This window comes from Theropithecus gelada, chromosome 20, assembly GCF_003255815.1.
Source record: "Theropithecus gelada isolate Dixy chromosome 20, Tgel_1.0, whole genome shotgun sequence".
In the NCBI taxonomy this organism is placed as follows: Eukaryota; Metazoa; Chordata; class Mammalia; order Primates; family Cercopithecidae; genus Theropithecus; species Theropithecus gelada.
Window position 1 is genome coordinate 46,585,040 of NC_037688.1, and position 20,017 is coordinate 46,605,056.

Genomic DNA, 20,017 nt, shown 5'->3' on the forward strand with positions numbered 1-20,017 from the left:
GGTGATAATCTCCAGGCTGCTCCGGGGCTGGGCGGCAGCTGTAGGGGGTTCAGCTGTCACAGAGGGAGCCTGGGAAGCCAGCACTGCCTGGGATGATCCCCCTCCTGCCTCCTCCTCCCCAGGCCCCAGAGACCCAGCTAGCCCATCCCCCTACCCAAGGAGCCAAGCCCTACTGACACGTGGCGAGCCAATACTGACCCACCTGCTCCCTCAGGAGGTGGGATCTGATCTCCTCCCGCTGGCCTACACGGGCCACGATGGAGAGGCGCCTCATGACACTCTGCAGTCAGCTCAGAAAAGCCGTAGATGCCGACCTGGGGAAGCCTGCCCAGCATGGGGTGTTCTCTGAAGTGGGAGCCACATGGAGGGCGGCACCCACTGCTGCTGACCGAGCCCCTGGCATCCCCAAGCTGAGCCTTTGAACCCCAGCAGGGAAGACCACCCGTCCGAGACCCTGGCCACCATGGGGCCATCACAGGGCCACGGGGCTCTGTTCCATCTCCCGGCCCCAGGGTCTCTGGGCACCGCCAGGGCTGCCTCACGCCTCTGAGTTTGGGGTGTTTTGTTCGGCAGCACTGGGGCCCGAGCAGCTTCTTGCCCGGTTCTGTCACAGCTGTGCTTGGAGGGGGCGTTTCCGGGATCCTGTGGTTTAGGGGACGCTCCCTCACTCCCCGGCCTCAGGGGCCGATGACCAGGTGGAGCGGGCCCAAGGCCACGTCTGTGAGGGAGTCACAACGCTAGGCCACTCCAAGCTGCCTCTGTGGTCACAACGTCCAGCTGCCCCCACACAGGCGAGACCCAGGATCAAGCCCCAGGGCTGGAAAGCGGACACGGGATGTATTTGTTTGTGGAATCAAATACGACGGCAGCTTGCAGGCAGCCCAGCCGCTGTGCAAACAACCCTCTTCCAGCACCCAGTGAGGGCGGCCCTGAAGCAGCCGGCGACCCCGGGCCCTGTCACCTGCCAGGTGGGGTGTTGGGGACCGTCCCTCAGGCAAGACAGGGTGCCTGTGTCCTGAGCACCTCCCGTGTCAGGTGCGGGGGGCAGACAGACAAAAGTCCTGCCCCACGGAGCTGACCTCAGACGGGAGCCCAGGAATCCTGTGCAAACGTACAAGACCCACGGCCGGGGCTGGGAGATGTGGTGGTCAGGAGAGGCACGGGGTGGGTGAGTGGGTGGCCACTGAAAAGGTGACATCTGAGCAAGACCTGAGGAAGGGAAGCTGGGAGCCATGCAGGCGTCGGGGGAGAGCATTCCAGGCATGGGGGCCAGTAGCGCAAAGGCCCTGAACTGCAGCCAGCCAGGCATGGTGGGTAGCAGCAAGGCGGAGCAGAGTGGGTGATGGTGGGTGATGGAAGGGAGAGGAGTTTGTGTGGTCTTGGCCCCACGAGGACCTCGGCTCCATCCCTGGAGAGCTGTGACTGGCCTTTAATGGGACCCATCTGTCTGCCAAGTGCAAAATGGACCTGGGATGAGGGGGCTGGGGTAGAAGCAAAGAAACCAGGTACAGAATCTGGCACAAGTCACGCGGTCAGAAAGCAGGTGCTGGAGAGATCCCATAACTGTTTGTGGAATCAAATAGGACAGCAGCTTGCAGGCAGCCTGGCCGCCGCTTGCAAACAACCCAGAGCGTCCCTGAACCAGCCGGTGACCTCAGGCAACCGCATCCATCCCCGGGGCCAGTGCACCATCGCCTGTGAGAGGTGTGGAGACGGCTGCTCTCCCGTGCCTGCGGGAGGACGCGGTGACAGCAAGGCCAAGCCCCTTGCCCACCAGGACAGCAGCTTTTCTTGATAATTTATCCCCTGAAACCCTGTGGACAATTAAACCCAGAGTCCCCAGGTGAGCCAGGGATTCTACTCCTAGGAATCCAACCAAGAGAAATGAAGACATTCATCCCTGCAAAAGCTACCAATAGCCACGGCTGCGTGGTCCACACAAAAACTGCCGATACCCACGGCTGCGTGGTCCACGCAAAACTACCGATACCCATGGCTGCGTGGTCCACGCAAAAACTGCCGATACCCACGGCTGCGTGGTCCACGCAAAAACTGCCGATACCCACGGCTGTGTCATCCACGCAAAAACTACCGATACCCACGGCTGCATGGTCCACGCAAAACCACCAATACCCACGGCTGCGTCATCCACGCAAAAACTACCAATACTCACAGCTGTGTCGTCCACGCAGAAACTACCGATACCCACGGCTGTGTCGTCCACGCAAAAACTACCAATACCCACAGCTGCGTGGTCCACCGTAACCACAATGGGGGCAACAACCCACGGGTCCATCAACAGACACACAAAACATGGTCTTTCCGCACAGTGCTGTGCAACTCAGCCACAGGGAAGGACGCTCCCCACTAGGCTCCAGTGCGGGGAGCCATGAAGGCCCCGTGCTGAGTGACAGAGCCAGATGCAACAGCCACCTGTGGCCCCGTCCCCCTCATCCAAGGTGTCCAGAACAGGCAAGTTCACAGAGATGGGTGGGGGATGCTGACCGGGGGCTGGGGGTGGAGGAGTGAGGAGATGGGGAGGGGGCAGACTGGGAGCTAGGGGTGGAGGAGTGAGGAGATGCGGGGGCAAATGTGAGAGGGGCTCAGCCTCCCTCCCAGGGGCTCTGCTCCTGTCTACTGGGGCCCACCTGCAGGCAGGTAGCGGGAGACACTGCTGTGACCCCAGCCCTGGTTCTGTGGGCCTGGCTGTGCTGGTAACCAGGAGGGTGGAGTCCAGGGCCCAGAAGGCTGGTGGCTGGAGTGAGTGGGAGCTGAGCGACCTTCTTGCTGCAAACACCCCCCCTCCAGAGACACAAGCACACCCTTAGGGGTGGGAGGGGCCCACAAGGACCAGTCTGTGGCAAGTGACCTTTCCAGCCTGAAGGTCCCCTGGGCAGAAGCCCCTCCACATGCCAAGGATGAGCCAGAGGTGGAGAAGGGCCGTGGGCTGGCCCCGTGGTGCAGAGTGAGCAGGTGCTGGGGGCACTGGCCTGCAGCTCAGGCCTCTGCTTGTCCCTCTGGTCACCCCAGTCCCGGGGCAGCACGGTCCCTGGGTCTGGGCAGGTTTGGTTGGACGCAGGTGCTGTGGCCCCTGGTGAGCCCTGGTGTCACGACTCATGCTTTATAAAAGCTCTCATGGGGTCACAGTGCAGAGGGGACGGGAAGGAGGGTTTGGGGAGGGTGAGCACTTCGCCGACACACTTATCATGCGCGGAACATTCTCTGAGGCTGGCTGTGGGGATCCCCTGTGAGTCTGGACAGCCAGATCATAGGTCATGCTTCCTCCCGGCCTGGTTTTCACACCGCGGTATGCCACACACATGCACACGTGTGCACGCCATCCACACTCAGACTTTACACGCACGCACCTGCATGTGCGCCCCTGGCAACGGCACCCGATACAGTGACCTCAGGGCTGGCGCCGTCGCCCAGACAGGCTGCCAGGTGGCCCCTCACACAGCCCCCGCTTCCTCATCCCGGCAAACGGGCAGAGCACGCTTCCAGGAAAGAAGCGCCCTGGCATTGGACTCAATGACCGTAGAACAGCCTCTTAAGCTGGGCAGTGGCTCACACCTACAATCCCAGCACTCCGGGAGGCTGAGGCAGGAGGATCACTTGAGCCCAGGAGCTTGAGACAGGCTGGGCCATGTAGTGAGCCTCCATCTCTACCAAAAAAATTAAAAATTAAAAAAACCATTAGCTGGGCATGGTGGTGAACACCTGTAGTCCCAGCTACTCTGTAGGCTGAAGCAGGAGGATCGCTTGAGCCCAGGAGGTTAAGGCAGCAGTGAGCCATGATCACACCACTGCACTCCAGCCTGAGCAACAGAGGAGGACCCCCACTCTAAAGAAAGGGAAAAAAGAGGCCGGTGCGGTGCTCACGCCTGTCATCCCAGCACTTTGGGAGGCCGAGGCAGGTGGATCACCTGAGGTCAGGAGTTCGAGAGCAGCCTGGCCAACATAGCAAACCCATGTCTCTACTAAACACACACACACACCAAGCCGGGTGCACACGTGTGGCTGTCATCCCAGCTACTCGGGAGGCTGAGGCAGGAGAATCACTTGAAGCTGGGAGATGGAGGTTGCTGTGAGCCGAGATTGCACCATTGCACTCCAGCCTGGGTGGCAGAGTGAGACTGTCTGGGGGAAAAAAAAGAAAGAAAGAAAAGAAAATGGCCTCTTGGGCCAGGTCCTGGGAGCTTGAGGGAGGTGATGGCATGGAGCCAGGACCTGGAGACGTCACTTCTGCTGGAAGCCTGCAGGCCCAGAGACACGTCAGGCCCTCAGTGTGCAAGCCACCAGCCTTCTCTCCAGACAGGCTTTGCCCTGTGGCCCCGGCCCTGCCTGGTGCACCTCCCATTTGCCTCACTGGTCAACTCCTGGGGGATGCTTTGCGCTCCCCCAGGGCAGGGCCCCAGACTGCACGCCTCACAGTGCCACGTCTGCATGCTTCTGCACACTTCACATACTTCTACACACCTCACACGCCTCCGCACGCCTCACAGTGCCACACGCCTGCATCCCCACAGCCATAGTGGCCACTTCATGCCATGCGTGTGTCACTTGGTGAAATCCCTGTCCCTCTGCTCTGTGCAGTGCAACGGCCGCAAGCACAGAACCGGCATGAGGAGGGCGGAGGCGAGACCCCAGTGAGTTCAAGGTGCACACTGCCCCTGCGAGAGCTTAAATAAAATACCTCAGTCACTTAAAAAATCAGTGCATGTCGAAAATAATGAGTTTTGGACACACTGAGTTAAGTAAGATTATATATTATAAGCATTAATTTTGCCCAGTCTCTTCTTCCTTTTTTCTTTTTTTTTTTTTTTTTTTTGAGACTCTGTAGCCCAGGCTGGAGTGCAGTGGCCGGATCTCAGCTCACTGCAAGCTCCGCCTCCCGGGTTCATGCCATTCTCCGGCCTCAGCCTCCCGAGTAGCTGGGACTACAGGCGCCCGCCACCTCGCCCGGCTAGTTTTTTGTATTTCTTAGTAGAGACGGGGTTTCACCGTGTTAGCCAGGATGGTCTCGATCTCCTGACCTCGTGATCCGCCCGTCTCGGCCTCCCAAAGTGCTGGGATTACAGGCTTGAGCCACCGCGCCCGGCCTCTTCTTCCTTTTTTCAACGTGGCCACGAGACAGTCTGAAATGATCCACGCCCCTTCCCTGGCACGCTGAAGCTCCCTGGGGAGAGGCTGCCCCTCGGCACACACAGGCATGGGTGACAAGGGCTGCCACACGGTGGCTGCTCAGGTCACAGGAGAAGCTGACTCGGGCCCAAAGGGGAGGCTCCGTGCATGTTCCCGAACACTCTGCTCCCAGGTCCCCTGTTGGATGGTCTGGGCTTCTGGGCATGAACAGTGGTGGACCCTGAAGGAGCAGCTCGGCTGCAGAGGCACAGTGGGGACACGGCAGCCAGCAGGGCCACACAGAGAGGGTCTCAGCCACACGCTTGGCCTGCACCATCGGGGAGCGGCAGGCGAGGCTCCGTCTTCCCTGTGCACAGTACACGGTACTGCAGTGCTGACCAACCCTCCCAAGGGACAGGTGAGGACACGGAGGCCCAGAGTGGAGATAGGTCTGGCCTTGCTGCCTGCCTGTTCTTGCTGTTGGCAGGGCCTGGTAGGGGAGGCAGAGACGCCGCGAAAGAGGCATGAAGGGCTGTGCCCTGCCCTCTTCCACCCCCGAAGTTCAGAAGGACACATTCTTTAAGGGAACTGAAGGCCACGTGGTGGAGCTGCAAGCCACCATCCGGCACAGGGATACGTGGAGTCCAGCACCCAAGGCCCCTGTTCTGTCCACTCAGGCACAGCCATGGCCCAGAGACCCAACGCTGCCACCGGTCAGGGGCAGTCCTGGGTTCTGATGTCTCTGGCGCAGGAGACGCCGCGTGGAAGGGCCCCAGGTCCACTGTGCTCTGAGTACAGGCTGCGCTGGATTAGGCTGCGGAGCCCCGGGGTGGCGGCCAAGGCAAGGGGAGGGGCCTGAGAATCCCCTAGGCAGAAATACCTAGGCTCAGGGTGGCCCAAGTCAGGTGGCCTCGGCTCCCAAGTGGGAATTCTGCCTCTGACAGGGAGTAACTAGAGGGTGCAACTGATCCTACCCTCAGTTTCCCCTCTGTAAACGGTCTGCAGGTGGCATGGTGCATGCGGGGCCCCAGGGCTTGGCCCCAACCTTGCAGGCTGTCCCTGCGTGGGTGGAGCAGGCACAGGGCCCGGGGTCTGGGGTCTGACCATTGAGGTGGTCTCTCTGGACCACCCCATTGTGCAAAGGTGCAGAAAGTGAGCTTCTGTTTGGGGGCCTGCAGAGAAGGGGGCCTGGGTGCAGAGCTGCCTTCATGCCTCATGCACCACTGAGTCGCAGGACACCACTGGGTGTCCCCCCAGAAAGGGGACGAGGCTGACAGTCCCAGCCCAGACACACACAGGCCTTTCCCAGCTCATCACAGCCCGAAGGGGTAGATGCCTTTGTGACCGCATGTTGCGTCTGAAACCCGAGGGACAGACGGGAATATCTGCTGTAGGTCACGCAGCTGCTGGGAGGGGAGCTGAATCCAGATGGGGGCTCCAAGAAGCTGAGCGGCTGCCCACCCCCTCCCCGCTGCCTCTGAGAATAGGGCAGGGGGATGCAGTCACCCCCGGCCCTGGTGGGGAGCCCCTCCCCACCTGTAAGAGGGCCTCACTGCAACGGGTGCTGCTTCCCTTGCTGGCTTGACTGCACCCTGGCTTTCCTGGCTACTCAAGGAGGTTGGGTACACTGGGCGGGGACTTCCTCGTGAGTTCCATCTGTGGCCTGGGGCCACCAGGGTGCGCAGGAGCCCTCCTGACTGCCCCAGGCATTTCCTGGGCGTCTCCCGGGCATCTCCCATCCTGGTCACCAGCAGGTCCCACCTGCTGCCTCACCGGTGTGGACTTTTCTCTGCCGAGTAAACAAAAGACCGCGTCGGTGCCCGGACTTCCTCCCCAAACCTCCTCCTGCCACATCCACCATGACCCCAGCCTCAGGGGCAGCCGAGGAGGCTCTGTGCTGCCCAGACCCGACACGGGGCAGAACCGGCCCTGGGAGGCTGAGCGGGTGGGAAACGCAGAGGCAGGCGGCCGAGAACAGTGTAGGGTGAGCTGCCGGCTGGGCTGCTGGCGCCTCAGCTCCGGGAGACATCTTCCTTATTATGGCCAAATTCATCTTTGTTTTCCTTCCCAGTGACATCTGGCTCTCAGTGAGGTCCCACGAATTACAAAAAGCAGAAGTCTGAACTTCTGTTTTATTGCCACAGGAAACTCACTGCCACAGCACAGGCGGAAAGCCCGATCTCAGCGGGTCCTGAGTCCCCAGCTCCCACCCTCGGGGCCAGCTGCGAGCTCAGACCCCAGCTCCCACCCTCGGGGCAGCTGCGAGCTCAGAAGTGGGGACTGGGAAGCGGTAATTTCCCTCAGTCCTCATCGTCAGTTTCCAGCCCAAGTGCCAGGTCTCCGCCTGAGTCTTTTCCACTGATGCTACAAGGGCGGTTTCCACTCCAGGAATTTTTTTCCAGACAAGCAAAGCCCTTGCCTGCATTTGCTCTTGGCTAAGGCGGCCCTTCCCAAGCCTGCGGGGTGAGCTGTTCCCTGCAGCACAGCCCGGGCTCCGCTGAAAGGACAGTCCCGGCCCGGCGAACTGCAGAAGCAGAACCAGGCCTTCTCACTCTGCCCAGGAAAGTAAGGGGGTGGAGAATAAACCCCCCAGGAAATGATCTGGGGTGTGGTTCACTGACACAGGCATTCCCAGGGAGACTGAGCCACGAGGTGGACGAACAGCATGGTGTCCACCCAACCTGGCCCAGACCCTGACACCAAGGATGGTGACGCTGTCATGAGCCTCCCTCTGAGCTGCCCTCAAGTGGTCTGCAGCCCCCTAGCCAGTACCCCGGCAGCTGTGTTTCCACCCCCTCCTGTCCCTGCGAGGCAGCGGGTCCCAGCCCACTGTGTGCACTGGACTCTACAGGGGCCCGGCCCCCTCCCTGCCGTCCCCACGCTGGCCTTCCCCCGTCAGAACTCAGTGGGAAGTTCCAGGCACCTGACCACCCTGGATGTGTCAGAGGCAGAGCCCTGTGGCGCCCACCCGTGTCCGGCTCCTGTGCTGCAAGCTGGGAACCTCTCTGGGCCTCGGCTTCCCGGTCTGGAAAGTGGGGCAGCAGCGGTGCTTTCAGGGCTGCTGTGAGGATCCAGTGCAGGGCCTGGGTGCCTCTCACTGCATGTGATTCTGCCCCCGCCTGGTATGGAGTAAGGTGTTCCATCAATACTTGCCCAGGGAATGGGCACCAGAGGACGGGCACTTTTTGTCCTGTAAGTGAAGTGGTGGCAAAGTCACCGTCTGGCATTGACGAATTGTAGAGTTTGGGTCCCTACCGTCCCCAGGGGCCTGAGGCCAGCCTGGGAGGTGACATCTGTCGCCTGGACGTGGATTTCTACGAACAGTGGATGTTGTCTGCGGTAACAGCCGGGCAATGTTCCAGTGGCTTCTGGAGGGTCTTTAGCAACAACAACCCCCCTCCTCTGCACACAGGGTGGGAGGCAGAGGTGAGGCTGGCCAGAGGTGCAGGACTAGAGCAGCTGGGATGAGGTTGGCTCTGGGGCTCTATGACCCAGGCAGGGCAGAGGTCAAGTTCTCCCACCTGAGCCCTGACCCCAGATGGGCCCCAGGGCCTGTGTCCAGGAGGGCTTTTGTACCTACAGTGCTAACCCCGAGTCATGACCAAGCTCTCAGCCACCAGATCCCCCGGCCCCTTGGGGGTGCTCAGGTGCTCTAAGAACGTGGCCTGGCAGGCTGGGGATGGGGACCCACGGCACAGGCAAAGGAACGCCCAGGCAGGGGCTGGACAGGGGCCTGGAGACACTCGATGCAGCCCACCATCACACGGCACAGGCAAAGGAACGCCCAGGCAGGGGCCGGACAGGGGCTGGGCGGGGCTGGACAGGGGCCTGGAGACACTCGATGCAGCCCACCATCAGACTGGCTCCCTGCATGACCTGTGGAGTGACTGTACCTCTCCTGGCATTGGAGATGGGGAACGCTACACGGCCCTCGTGGGTGTTACAGGGACACAACAGTGCGTGTAATCCCCAGCGCTGTCATAGGCTGTAAGAACCATTCCGTGACCCTCTGAGAGGAGAGACAGGCCACAGGCAGGCAGTGCAGCAAGTGCCGGCCGGGAGAGCAGCCCCACGGAGACGCCGGTGCCTTCACCTGTGGCACCACTAACAAGGTCCTGCTGCTCCCTCCATGCTGGGTCCGAACACCCGCAGGGCACACATAGCACTGGGGCACACTGAAGTTGTTCCTGCTCCCTCCCTGCCTGGGAAGGAAATCAGATCCACTTAATTCAACCACCATCCTTCCACCCTGGCACTGTGGGAGGCTGAGGATGAATCAGAAAACCCCAAAGTCAACCTGCAAACGGTGCAGCAGGGGAGGGGGAGGCCAGCAGAGAGCCCCAAGATGGTTCCAGAAGCTGGCAGGAAAATGCCTCACCCATCTCACACCCTCCCCACCACCCCAGACGTGGCAGCAGCGAGGCCCAGCCCTCCCTGGTGCAGCCCTGAGGGCTGGGATCTTGGGGATTAGTGACCCGGCCTGCCCGCAGCGTCTCCAGATCCTCACGTAGGGAGAAAAATTAATTTCTTCCAGTCATGCAGAAATGAAAATACGTGGAGCCAAACCAGAGAGATTTCCTGGAGGTGGTAACTGAATTACGCGGATAGCGGGCGGCAGGGGAAGAGCTCAGGGGGGCTCGGGCGGCTGGCGTGTGGCTGCGCAGCCCCGGAGGGTTCTAGAAGGAGATGTCTGGGGAAAGCCCTCCCGCTCACCGGCCCTGGCTTCACAGGTGGCCACAGCGTGGCCCCAGCACCACGAACCACTCATGTGAACTTCCCTTCTCCCCTGTCGCTAGAGGATCCCAGCACATCCCAGGAGAGATGGAGCCTGCCGGAAGACTGATCCTCATGCCATACTCTCTGCCCTCCCTGAGCCCCAATCTCGGGTGGAGGCCACATCTGTTCCTCCTGCTCTGGGCGCTTCTTTCTGTTTCCCTTTCAGTGTGGAAGAGTGGCCACTTGCCCAGCAGGACAGTCCCAAACAGCATGGCTTTTCCAGGCACGGTGCTGTTGGCACACTGAACAGGACCCTCCCCGCGGCTCCAGCGTGCGCAGCATCCGCCTGTCTGGCCCCCGTGGAAGTTTCTGACTCCCAACGCCCAGACTGGAGCCGGGGCAAAGGACACAGCCCAACCCCAGAGGCACACAGAGCCAGCCCTCCACGGATGAGCGTGCCCAGGAACTGTGGGCTGCGCCTTCCTGCCTCCTCCCCTGCCCGGAAAGCGATGCCAGGGGCAGGTGAGGGTCGGACACGCTCAGGCCCAGCCCTCACCCCTTCAGGTCTGGGGGACACAGGGGAGTCCCAGTCTCAAGAAGTTTCCCCAACCTCGCAGCAACTTGAGCAATGCCAGGCACCGAATAACTGGCCCCCGCCCCTTATCCCCGGCCGACCCGTCCTCCGAGGTGGCTGCCCTGGGAACCTCCTGTTCCTGGTCCAGGAGAGGAAACGCACACCCGGGCCGGACGCACAGCAGCCGCACCCTGGCCGGAGCCACAAGCCTGACAGCTACCGACCAGCCCCCACCCACTGGAGCACGCGACGTGCTCTTTTCAAAGGAAACGTTTTTCTTCCTGGGCCCTGGAATGGGCCTAAGTCAGCCGGCCTCAGCCCACAGGGTGAAGGGGTGGGCACAGCCCGGCCGCGGCCCCAGCACACACGGGGTGGGCGCAGGGGCGGGGTGCGCCAGCCCCGCAGTGTGTTCGGAGCCCAGCGGCTCTGAGTCGCCGCCACCAGCCTGGCCGCCTTCTGCTCCACGTAAGTGAAGTCAGCCGTCTAGGGCTGCGTTTCCAGCCATCTGTCCCTCCACAGAGGCTCACACCTCCCTCCCCGCTGTTCCCACAGCCTGGCTCCGGGCCTGCCCAACACAGATGGACGCTTCCCAAAGGCTGTGCGCGCCATCGCTGCCACCGGGCTGTGCCGAGGCCCGCGGCCGTCAGGACCCCAGAGGCGGCGCGCCAGGCAGGGTCCAGGCCCCCCAGCGCGGACCACCCTGAGCCCGCCGGGCAGCGCCGGGGACCCGGGCGGGAGAGGGAGGGGCTGGAGGGAGCTCTGGACCCTCCTCCCCAGCCCGGCCGCCGGCACCTCGGCCTCTCCCAGGGCCGCCCTCGGCCTCCCCACTCCCGAGTCCCCGTCACGCGGGCCGCGGGGCCTTTGTTAGGAAAACCGGGCGGCCCCAGGGGAGCCCGCGGGACTTCCAGCGCCCGGGCGCGTCGTTTCCCCCTGAAGTTTCACCGCAGCCCCCGCAGGTCAGGCTCCGCTCACAGGGGGCTGCGCTCAGCCCGGATGGGTGGGCGCTGGGCGGGCTGGCTCCACCCTGCCGTGGGCACCAACTTTCAAAACGGCCCGTGCGCTCCGCGCGGCTGCGGCGCAGATCCGGGAACGGCAGCCGCGGGCGGAGTCGGGGGAGAGCGGCGGCGGCGCGCGGGGCGGACGCGGCACTTACGGTCGGGGGTCCGGGGGGTCCGGGGGGCGGCGGACGGCGCACACGCGTGACCCGGTCCGGGAGTAGCTGCTCCTTCCAGCTCGGTCCCCACCTCCGCGATTCGGAGGCGGCTGCGCGCCGTCTTCTGGCGCCGCACCGGGCTCAGGCGCGCGGCGGGGCTGGGGCGCGCGGGGCGGCCGCCTGGGCCATGCCGGGGACTCGGCTCCGGCCACCCCGCGCGGGAACAAAGCGCGCACCCCGCGCCGGGCGGTCTCCGGCCTCCGCGGCCCGCGCCGGGTCCAGCCGCCGCGCCTGTGGCTCCAACGCCGCGCGCTCGCCCGAGAGTCTCACGGGGCCCCGCGGCCCCCGCCCCGCGCGCTCCGCCTCCGCCTCCTGCCCCCCGCCGCCGCCGCTGCGCCACCTGCCTCCCGCCCGGCGCCCATCGCGCTCAGCTCCGCCCCGGGGCGCCGGCCTGGAGAGGGGCTCCCCGCCGCCGAGAGCCGCCCCCAACGCCTCCGCCACCGCCACCGGGGCGCGCCCTAAGAACTGGCCGTGGGGGCCGGGGCTGTGCGGAGCACCGGGCGCGGGGAGGGGGAGGGGGCGCGGGGAGCGGGGGGGGGGGGCGGGGAGGGGGGCGAGGGGAGGGGGCGAGGGGCGCGCGGCCTCCTGCGGGGGGCGGCGCGGGGGGTCGCAGGCGGGGGCAGGCGGAGAGGTTGCGGGGCGCGGGCGCCGTGGAGGGGGCGCGGCTCTGGGGGGCGGCCCCCGCCTGCGCCCACCCTCTCCCCCTCCGCAGGCCGCGCACACCCACCTCGCAGCAGTCGGTGGCCGGGGGTCTCGCAGCTTTAGAGCCGCGGCTTCTGGCGGCCGCGCGGGAGGCTGAAGTGGGGTGGGTGGGGGTGGGTGGGGGTGGGGGTTGAGGGGGGGAGCTGGAGGGGAAAGTCTCTCCTCCGGCCGCCGCCTCCCGCCCCGCGCTCGCCCCCCGCGCGGCGCCCGTCCCGGCCGGGGCCACCTCCGCGCGCGGCCGGCAGGGGTCGCGCTCCCCCCGCTCAGCCTCCCGGGCGGGTCCGCTGTGAAGCCCTCGCCCCCCGCTGGCCCCGGGGCCAGGTCATTTGCATACGCTTTGCAGCCATTTGCATATTGTGCGTTTCATGTCCACCTGCAGAAACGGCCCGAGCCGCTGCCCTGGCCTCTCCGCACTTTGCCGGCGGGCCCCCTCGTCCGACCACTTTGCCTTTCCCTAAAGTACTTTGTGGCGTGTATCTGGTGCATTTGCCTGCTTAGTACATTTTACTAAAATTGGCGCCTTTTCCCTGTTTCCTGCCCCAACTCACACGTGCTCTTATTTCTTAGATACAAGCGGGGGGTGGGACCCAGAGGTCACCATTAGGAGACAGAAGAAGCCAGAACTTCAGAGCAGCAGGGCCTTGGTTTGCCTCTCATTTCGCATAAATTTTGCATGTGAAGGTCCGAGGTCCCCAATCCCCTAGTATAAAAATACAGCAACGTGCGAAACATGGCCCATTCCAGCTTTGTGCTGCGGGCCTTTTTCCCCCACCCCTCGTCCCTCTCGTGGACTTGGCTCTACCCACCTGAGCTGGCAGAGGAAGGAGACAGAAACCCAGAACGGGGCCTCTGTGAAGGGGAGGACAGCACCCCCGCCTCCTGCAGCCCTTGGGTAGTGGTCTGGTCAGCTGGGTCACTAACCGCAGTGTGGCCCAGCCAGTTCCTCCAGCTCCTCACTGTGGGGAGTGCTGTCTAAAGCCCGCCAGACTCTGTGAAAATTGTGACACAAACGCCAGGCACCTACATTCTCCTGCTTTTCAGACTGTGCTCTAACATGGTGCTTGCCCATGTGGCTCAGCCCAGCCCTTGTGGAGGGCGGCGAGGTCCTGAGCCCACCCCACAGAATAGTGTAAGTCCTCATGCATTGGGTGTGTTGCCTGAGGTTACTGATTTTATGCTAGAAATTTATCCATCCTGGCTCCCTGGCTTCATGGACTCTGAGGCACAGTGGATTTTAAGATGCACCATTATTTTATGTGCCACTAAGAAAGGAAAACATGCTGCCGGTACTAATCCTAAAACGCCCCCAGGTTTCAGAGATGTTACAAAGCAACATAAACGTGGCAGTGGGGGCAGGTGGGAGAATTCAGCAGCGAACCACCCAGAAGTCAGTGGGGCTGGGAGCTCAACAATGCCTGCGGCAGCTCTAGCTTCCCACAGGACCTGGGAGCAGAAGCCGGCCTGGACCTGGGCCGGAAACCCTCACCCAGCACCAGCAGCACATCTGTGGTCTCAGTTCTCTGGACTGCAGGCTTTGGGTGTTAAGTGACCAGTTGAGGTGTCTCTGACTTACACAGGGTGCTCACAACCATTTGAGGACTGACAGACCTGAAGGCACCGAAGATACCACTGCAGCCATCAGACACCACAACCCAGGCGCTGCTCCCGCCCCACCACAGCCCCTGCTCCCCACTCAGGAGAGCCGCGGTCGCGTGGTAGAGAAGAGAGGGCTGTCGCAGGCAGGAGGGCTTCCTTCTGTGCTGTGAGTGGGCCTGCCCCATGCCTAGCCCAGCGGTCACAGGGTGGTCAGATGGTCTTGGCAGTAGCCGGCACAGAGCTGGGCACCGTCTCTGCATTTCCCCCTGTGCTGCACGGATGCTTCCGGAACACCCATTTTACAGGTGGAGAGGCTGAGCCTCTCAGCCACACGGACCTCCTGCTGCCTTATCCCAGGACTGGTTTCTTGCCCTGGATGCGGCCAAGTCACAGCTCCTGGGCATTTCAAGGGGACATTGAAGGAGGAGACTCCCAGCCCTGTGTGAAAGATGTCTGCAGTCTGTCTGACAAGGCCAGCGTCACCTGTGTGGGAGGGAGACCACGGGTGAACAGGACCTCAGAGGGCCACACTCAGGGTTCGGGAGGAGGCAGAGCACTGGAGGAGGGAACTCGAGGGTGCTCCCAGGGAGCCCCAGTCTGTCACTGTCTATAGAGGCAAGAGCTCACTTCACTTAAAAGAAACCGCTTCGGCCGGGCGCGGTGGCTCAAGCCTGTAATCCCAGCACTTTGGGAGGCCCAGACGGGCGGATCACGAGGTCAGAAGATCAAGACCATCCTGGCTAACACCGTGAAACCCCGTCTCTACTAAAACATACAAAAAACTAGCCGGGCGAAGTGGCGGGCGCCTGTGGTCCCAGCTACTCGGGAGGCTGAGGCAGGAGAATGGCGGGAACCCGGGAGGCGGAGCTTGCAGTGAGCTGAGATCCGGCCACTGCACTCCAGCCTGGGCGACAGAGGGGGACTCCGTCTCAAAAAAAAAAAAAAAAAGAAACCGCTTCCCCTCCTCCCCCTCCTCATGGCATGGCAGCCTTTCCGAGTAAAGTTGACTCCCCACCACCATCTAGTACCCCAATCACACACCCATGGAAACTCCGGGAAGACCATGCCTGGCTCTAGGGCCCGCGGCGCACAGCGGGGCAGCCCCAGCTTTGCTGACCTGTGCTGGGTGCGCCTCTGAGGCCCCACCCTGCTGCCCTCAGAAAAAAACCCCAACCTTCTGTCCTGCCAACTGCACTTCTGGCCATCCTGATCCCCCTCCCCAAAGGGCAGCACCCACATCTGATGTCCCTCTCAACCGCTCAACAGTGCCCAGCTCAAGATTTGGATAAAGACGCAGTTTATAAACACTTGCCATAGGCGTCCCTGCGGTATGTCACTTCGCCGCAGTCACGGCCCCTTCTGACACCAGGTAAGACTCGCTGTCTGAGGGGCCCTGGCCAAGGGGCAGGCGCTAGGCCCTCTCATGTACCCTCCGTGGCCCTGGGAGGTAGGTCCTGCCACCAGCCTTGTTTGCCAGAGGAGAACACCGGGACCCAGAAAGCTTGGGTAATCGCAGGTCACAGGCTGTTCTTTGGCAGAGCTGGGGTCCTGCCAGGCCAGCATGGTCCAGGGGGAGGCCAGGCCATCACCGTTGCTGACCTTCAGAAAATAGTTCTGAGCACTGTAGACTCCCTCAGACATTTTCTGTTATAACTAAAAATCTGCAACAAAAGTTTAGATAGCTGCCAAGAATAGAAAGTCTGATGTGCTATAGGTATAGATATTTTAAAATCAGTGGGTGGCTAATGGATTCTAGATACCATAGCAATTTGATAGCCACTGTTGTTCATCAAAAATGTCTGAATAAACTTTCTTAAACACCTGCATTTTCTCTCAGCTCCCTACCTAAAACAGTGAGCTTTTAAATATAACACCAAAAGTATGATGTATAAAATACAAATTTGGTAAGTTGGATTTCATTAAAATTTAATACTTCGGCAAAAGACGCGATGAAGAGAATGGAAAGACAAGCCGGAGACTGGGAGAAAATATTTGGGCAACACATATCTGATAAATGACCATTATCTAAAATATACAAAGAACTCTTAAAACCAACCATAAGAAAACAATTAAAAATGAGCAAAAGATCTGAATAGACACCAGAGAAGAAGATCTGGCAAATAAGCATACGAAATGATGCCCAGCGGCCTTGCCACTAGGGAGTGTGTCAGCAAAGCCACAAGAGGCCACGACACGCCTGTTAGAATAACTAAAACTCAACACACCGACAACCCCAGATGCCGGTGAGGATGAGGATGTGGAGCAACGGGAGCTGTCATTCATTGCCGATGGGAATGCACAATGGTACAGCCCTTTGGAAGACAGTTTGACCGTTTCTTATGAAACTACACACTCTTACCATGCGACCCAGCATTCACGTTTCTTGGTATTTACCCAAATGAGTTAAAAACTTATGTCCCCACAAAATCCTACACATCAGTGTTTATAGAAGTTTCATTCGTATTTGCCAAAACTTAGAAGCCACTGAGACAGCCTTCAATAGGTGAATAGATAAAATACTGTGGCATATGCAGACAATAGAATATTATCCATGACAAAAAGTAGTGAGCTGTCAAGCCATGGAAAGTGAACACTGATGACCGGGTGTGGTGGCTCACACCTGTAATCCCAGCACTCTGGGAGGCCGAGGGAGGTGAATCACCTGAGGTCAGGAGTTCAGGGGTGAATCACCTGAGGTCAGGAGTTCAAGACAAGCCTGGCCAACATGGCAAAACCCCATCTCTACTAAAAATACAAAACTTAGCTGGGCATGGTGGCAGCACCTGTAATCCCAGCTACTTGGGAGGCTGAGACAAGAGAATCACTTGAACCCAGGAGGCAGAGGTTGCAGTAGCAGTGAGCCGAGATAGCGCCACTGTATTCCATCCTGGGCGACAGAGCAAGACTCCATCTCAAAAAGAAAAAAAAAGTGCGAAGTCAGTCCGAAAAGGCTACGTACTGTGCAATTCCAACTCACCAGCACTCAGGAAAATGTAAAATGATGGAAATAGTAAAAAGATCAGTGGTTTTCAGGCGGTTATAGAATAGGGAAGGTTGAGTAGGGAAAGCACAGAGGTTTGCTTGTTTTTTGAGATGGAGTCTTGCTCTTGTCACCCAGGCTGGAGTGCAATGGCGTGATCTCGGCTCACTGCAACCTCTGCCTCCTGGGTTCAAGTGATTCTCCTGCCTCAGCCTCCCAAGTAGCTGGGATTACAGGCACCCACCACCACGCCAGGCTAATTTTTGTATTTTTAGTAGAGATGGGGTTTCACGGAGTTGGCCAGGTTGGTCTCGAACTCCTGACCTCATGATCAGCCCACCTGAGCCTCCCGAAGTGCTGGGATTACAGACATGAGCCAATGCGTCCAGCTGAGTTTTTGTTTGTTTATTTGTTTGTTTTTAGACAGGGTTTCACTCTGTCTCCCAGGCTGGAGTGCAGTAGTGTGATCACAGCTCACTGCATCCTTTGACCTCCCAGGCTCAAGCGATCCTCCCATCTCAGTCCCAGCTAATTTTATTTATTTTTGTGTAGAGACAGGGTTTTGCTGTGTTGCCCAGACTGCACGGAGGATTTTTAGGGCAGTGACACTATTCTGGATGACACTCTAATGGTAGACACAAGTCATATGCTGTCTAGACACACAGAATGTAACACCAAGAGAGAAGCCCAGTGTAAACTCTGGATTTGTCAGTGTTGGTTCATCGGTTGTAACAAAGGTATCACACCAGTGCCAGGTGCAATGCAGGGACCCTCCCCCGGCCCCCCCGGGAACGAGCCCGAAAGAGTAATGAGAACTGGGTGCTTTCTGCCCAGTTGTCCTATAAACCCAGAACCACGCTAAAAAATAAAATCTATTAACTTAAAAAATTCAGCAGACAAAAATGAGGGTATCAATAACATTTCATGAGCCGTTTAAAAGACAGACATAAATCGACTCCTCTTCAGCGTCTGAATCTCTACACCACCGCTCTCTCCCTTAATGCCTCCCTCCATTCCACCCAGCCGACTTTTATCGTAATATATTTTCATGTTTGAAAGTCTTCTGATTCCCCTGTCGTATAAAACTATGTACATAATTGGAATGTCAAGATTTAAGCATTTTCCTGCATTAACATGTATTTCCTGGGCTGGATTATCATGATAATTATTGGTAGTATATAACCGATACAAACGATGTGAATGTATTATGCATTTTGAGAACTAATAAGGATGCAAAAGTAGGCTGGGCTTGGTGGCTCACACCTGTAATCCCAGTGTTTTGGGAGGCCAAGGAAGTAGGATCGCTTAAGCCCAGGAGTTCAAGACTAGCCTGGGCAACATAGCAAGACCTCCTCTCTACAACTAATTAAAAAGCCAGGTGTGGTGGTGCGTGCACCTGTAGTCCCAGCTACTCAGGAGGCTGAGGCGGGGGATTGCTTGAGCCCAAGAGGTTGAGGCTGCAGGGAGCTGTGATCACGCTACTGCACTCCAGCCTGGGTGATGGAGCGAGACCCTGTCTCGAAAATAAAAATAAAGATAGAAAGTAAATTTTTGTTGGAAGGCAGTTCCTAAAAGGAGGGAGGGGCACTTTTTGGTAGCAGTTTGTGTGTTCGTGCATGAATAATAGTGCCAGAGAAAAGCAGGGTTTGACATTAATTCCATTCCCGTGGTGGGTGTTTAATGTGAAAGCCAGAGAAGCTTCAGTCCCATAAATAACTCGACCGGAATGGGAGCTGTGTCCTAACAATCTCACGGTGACCTCCTTCTGAGAGTCAGATGCCACAAGCCACGTGGGGAGTGGTCAAAGTCGTTTTGAATAACTGTCAGCTGACAAATCGGTTCTGTCCCCCCTCAATTCTGTTTCATGCAAAGACCAGAAACCAGCAGGTTGCAGCAGAGACACGTTCAGGGCGAGTGGGGAGCTGGGGGCACCAGGCTGGCCCCAGGCAGGGAGATGGTGGTCTTTCTTGGGGAACTGGGAGAGGGTGACTGTGCAGGGGTAGCTGGAAAAGGACCCACACTGGCCCAAGCAGATTCTGCCTTGGCCATCAGCCTTGGCCATGTGGTGTGGGCACAGGATAACCCGGCTTTACGTTGCCCACGAGGTCAAGGAGACCCTCCCGGGAGGCAGGGAAGAACCCTAAAGCTGAGGGAGTCCGGGCTCCGGCCAGGAAGGTTCCTTGCCTCAGAGAGTGCCTCTTGGCTCTCGCCCCTGGCTAACATCGGCATCGCTGCTTTCGCAGAATGAGCTTTCCTAATTGTGAAGTGGCTTCATTTACCTACTCATTTCCTTTTTTCTTCACTCTCCATATCCAATGGAAGGTAAGTTACGGACGCTTTGCCAAACCTCAGTTTTTCCTGTAAAATGGGGCTAAGTGCTGGCTGTCCTAGGCATTTGCAATGTGGCCCAAAGACAAGTTCAGAGTTCTCTCTTGTCTTTGTTGAACTTCACACGAGAACCAGGCCAGGCACAAACAGCTGGAAATCGGAAGCGTCCCGTGGGAAAACCAGCCGGTGCACGTGTGTAAAAGGGAATTGGATGGGATTGAGGTGGTGTTTAAAATCCCTGAAGAAGCACGAACTCCCCAATAAATGGGGTCAGGACAACTGCCCCATGTGGGAAAAATACATTATATACTCCTTACTTTACTTGGAAAAATAAACTCCACTTGGGTTAAAGAATAAAATGTGAAAAACTAAAACAGTGAAAGGATTAAGAGAAAGAAACGAGCATTTGTATAATACTAGTTTAAAATTAAGGCAGCCGAGAAACTCTGACAAAATTTTAAGAAGCTGGAGAGGTTTGGCCATGTAGGCACGAGCAACTTCCATATCCTGAAAGAGACAGGCGACCCTGATGAGAGACAGGCTGGGAGCCGGGCGTGGTGGTTCACGTCTGTAATCCCAGCACTTTGGGAGGCCGAGGTGGGCAGATCACTGGAGGTCAGCAGTTCAAAACCAGCCTGGCCAACATGGCGAAACCCTATCTCTACCAAAATACAAAAATTAGCCAGGTGTGATGGTGTGCGCCTGTAGTCCCAGCTATTCGGGAGGCTGAAGCAGGAGAATTGCTTGAACCCAGGGGGCAGAGGTTCCAGTGAGCTGAGATCAA

The 20,017-nt window shown here is 59.1% G+C and overlaps 2 protein-coding genes across 4 annotated transcripts in view; one reads left to right on the plus strand and one right to left on the minus strand.

The window, feature by feature from the left end:
* The window catches only part of CBFA2T3 (CBFA2/RUNX1 translocation partner 3), a 98,689-nt gene that overhangs the window by 52,806 nt on the left and 25,866 nt on the right, over window positions 1-20,017 (minus strand). The window contains exon 1 of one of the 3 annotated variants that reach the window (XM_025371054.1): window positions 11,568-11,864. The exons of the other annotated variants lie outside the window; for them this stretch is intronic. The gene's annotated coding sequence lies outside the window, so the exon portion shown is untranslated. Of the gene's footprint in view, window positions 1-11,567; window positions 11,865-20,017 lie in introns of those variants that run through there. 3 annotated transcript variants of the gene reach the window in all.
* On the plus strand, window positions 1,885-2,371 carry LOC112614660. The gene is given in 3 exon segments (XM_025371363.1): window positions 1,885-1,972; window positions 1,975-2,121; window positions 2,124-2,371. Coding segments are annotated over 3 exon segments (483 nt in total).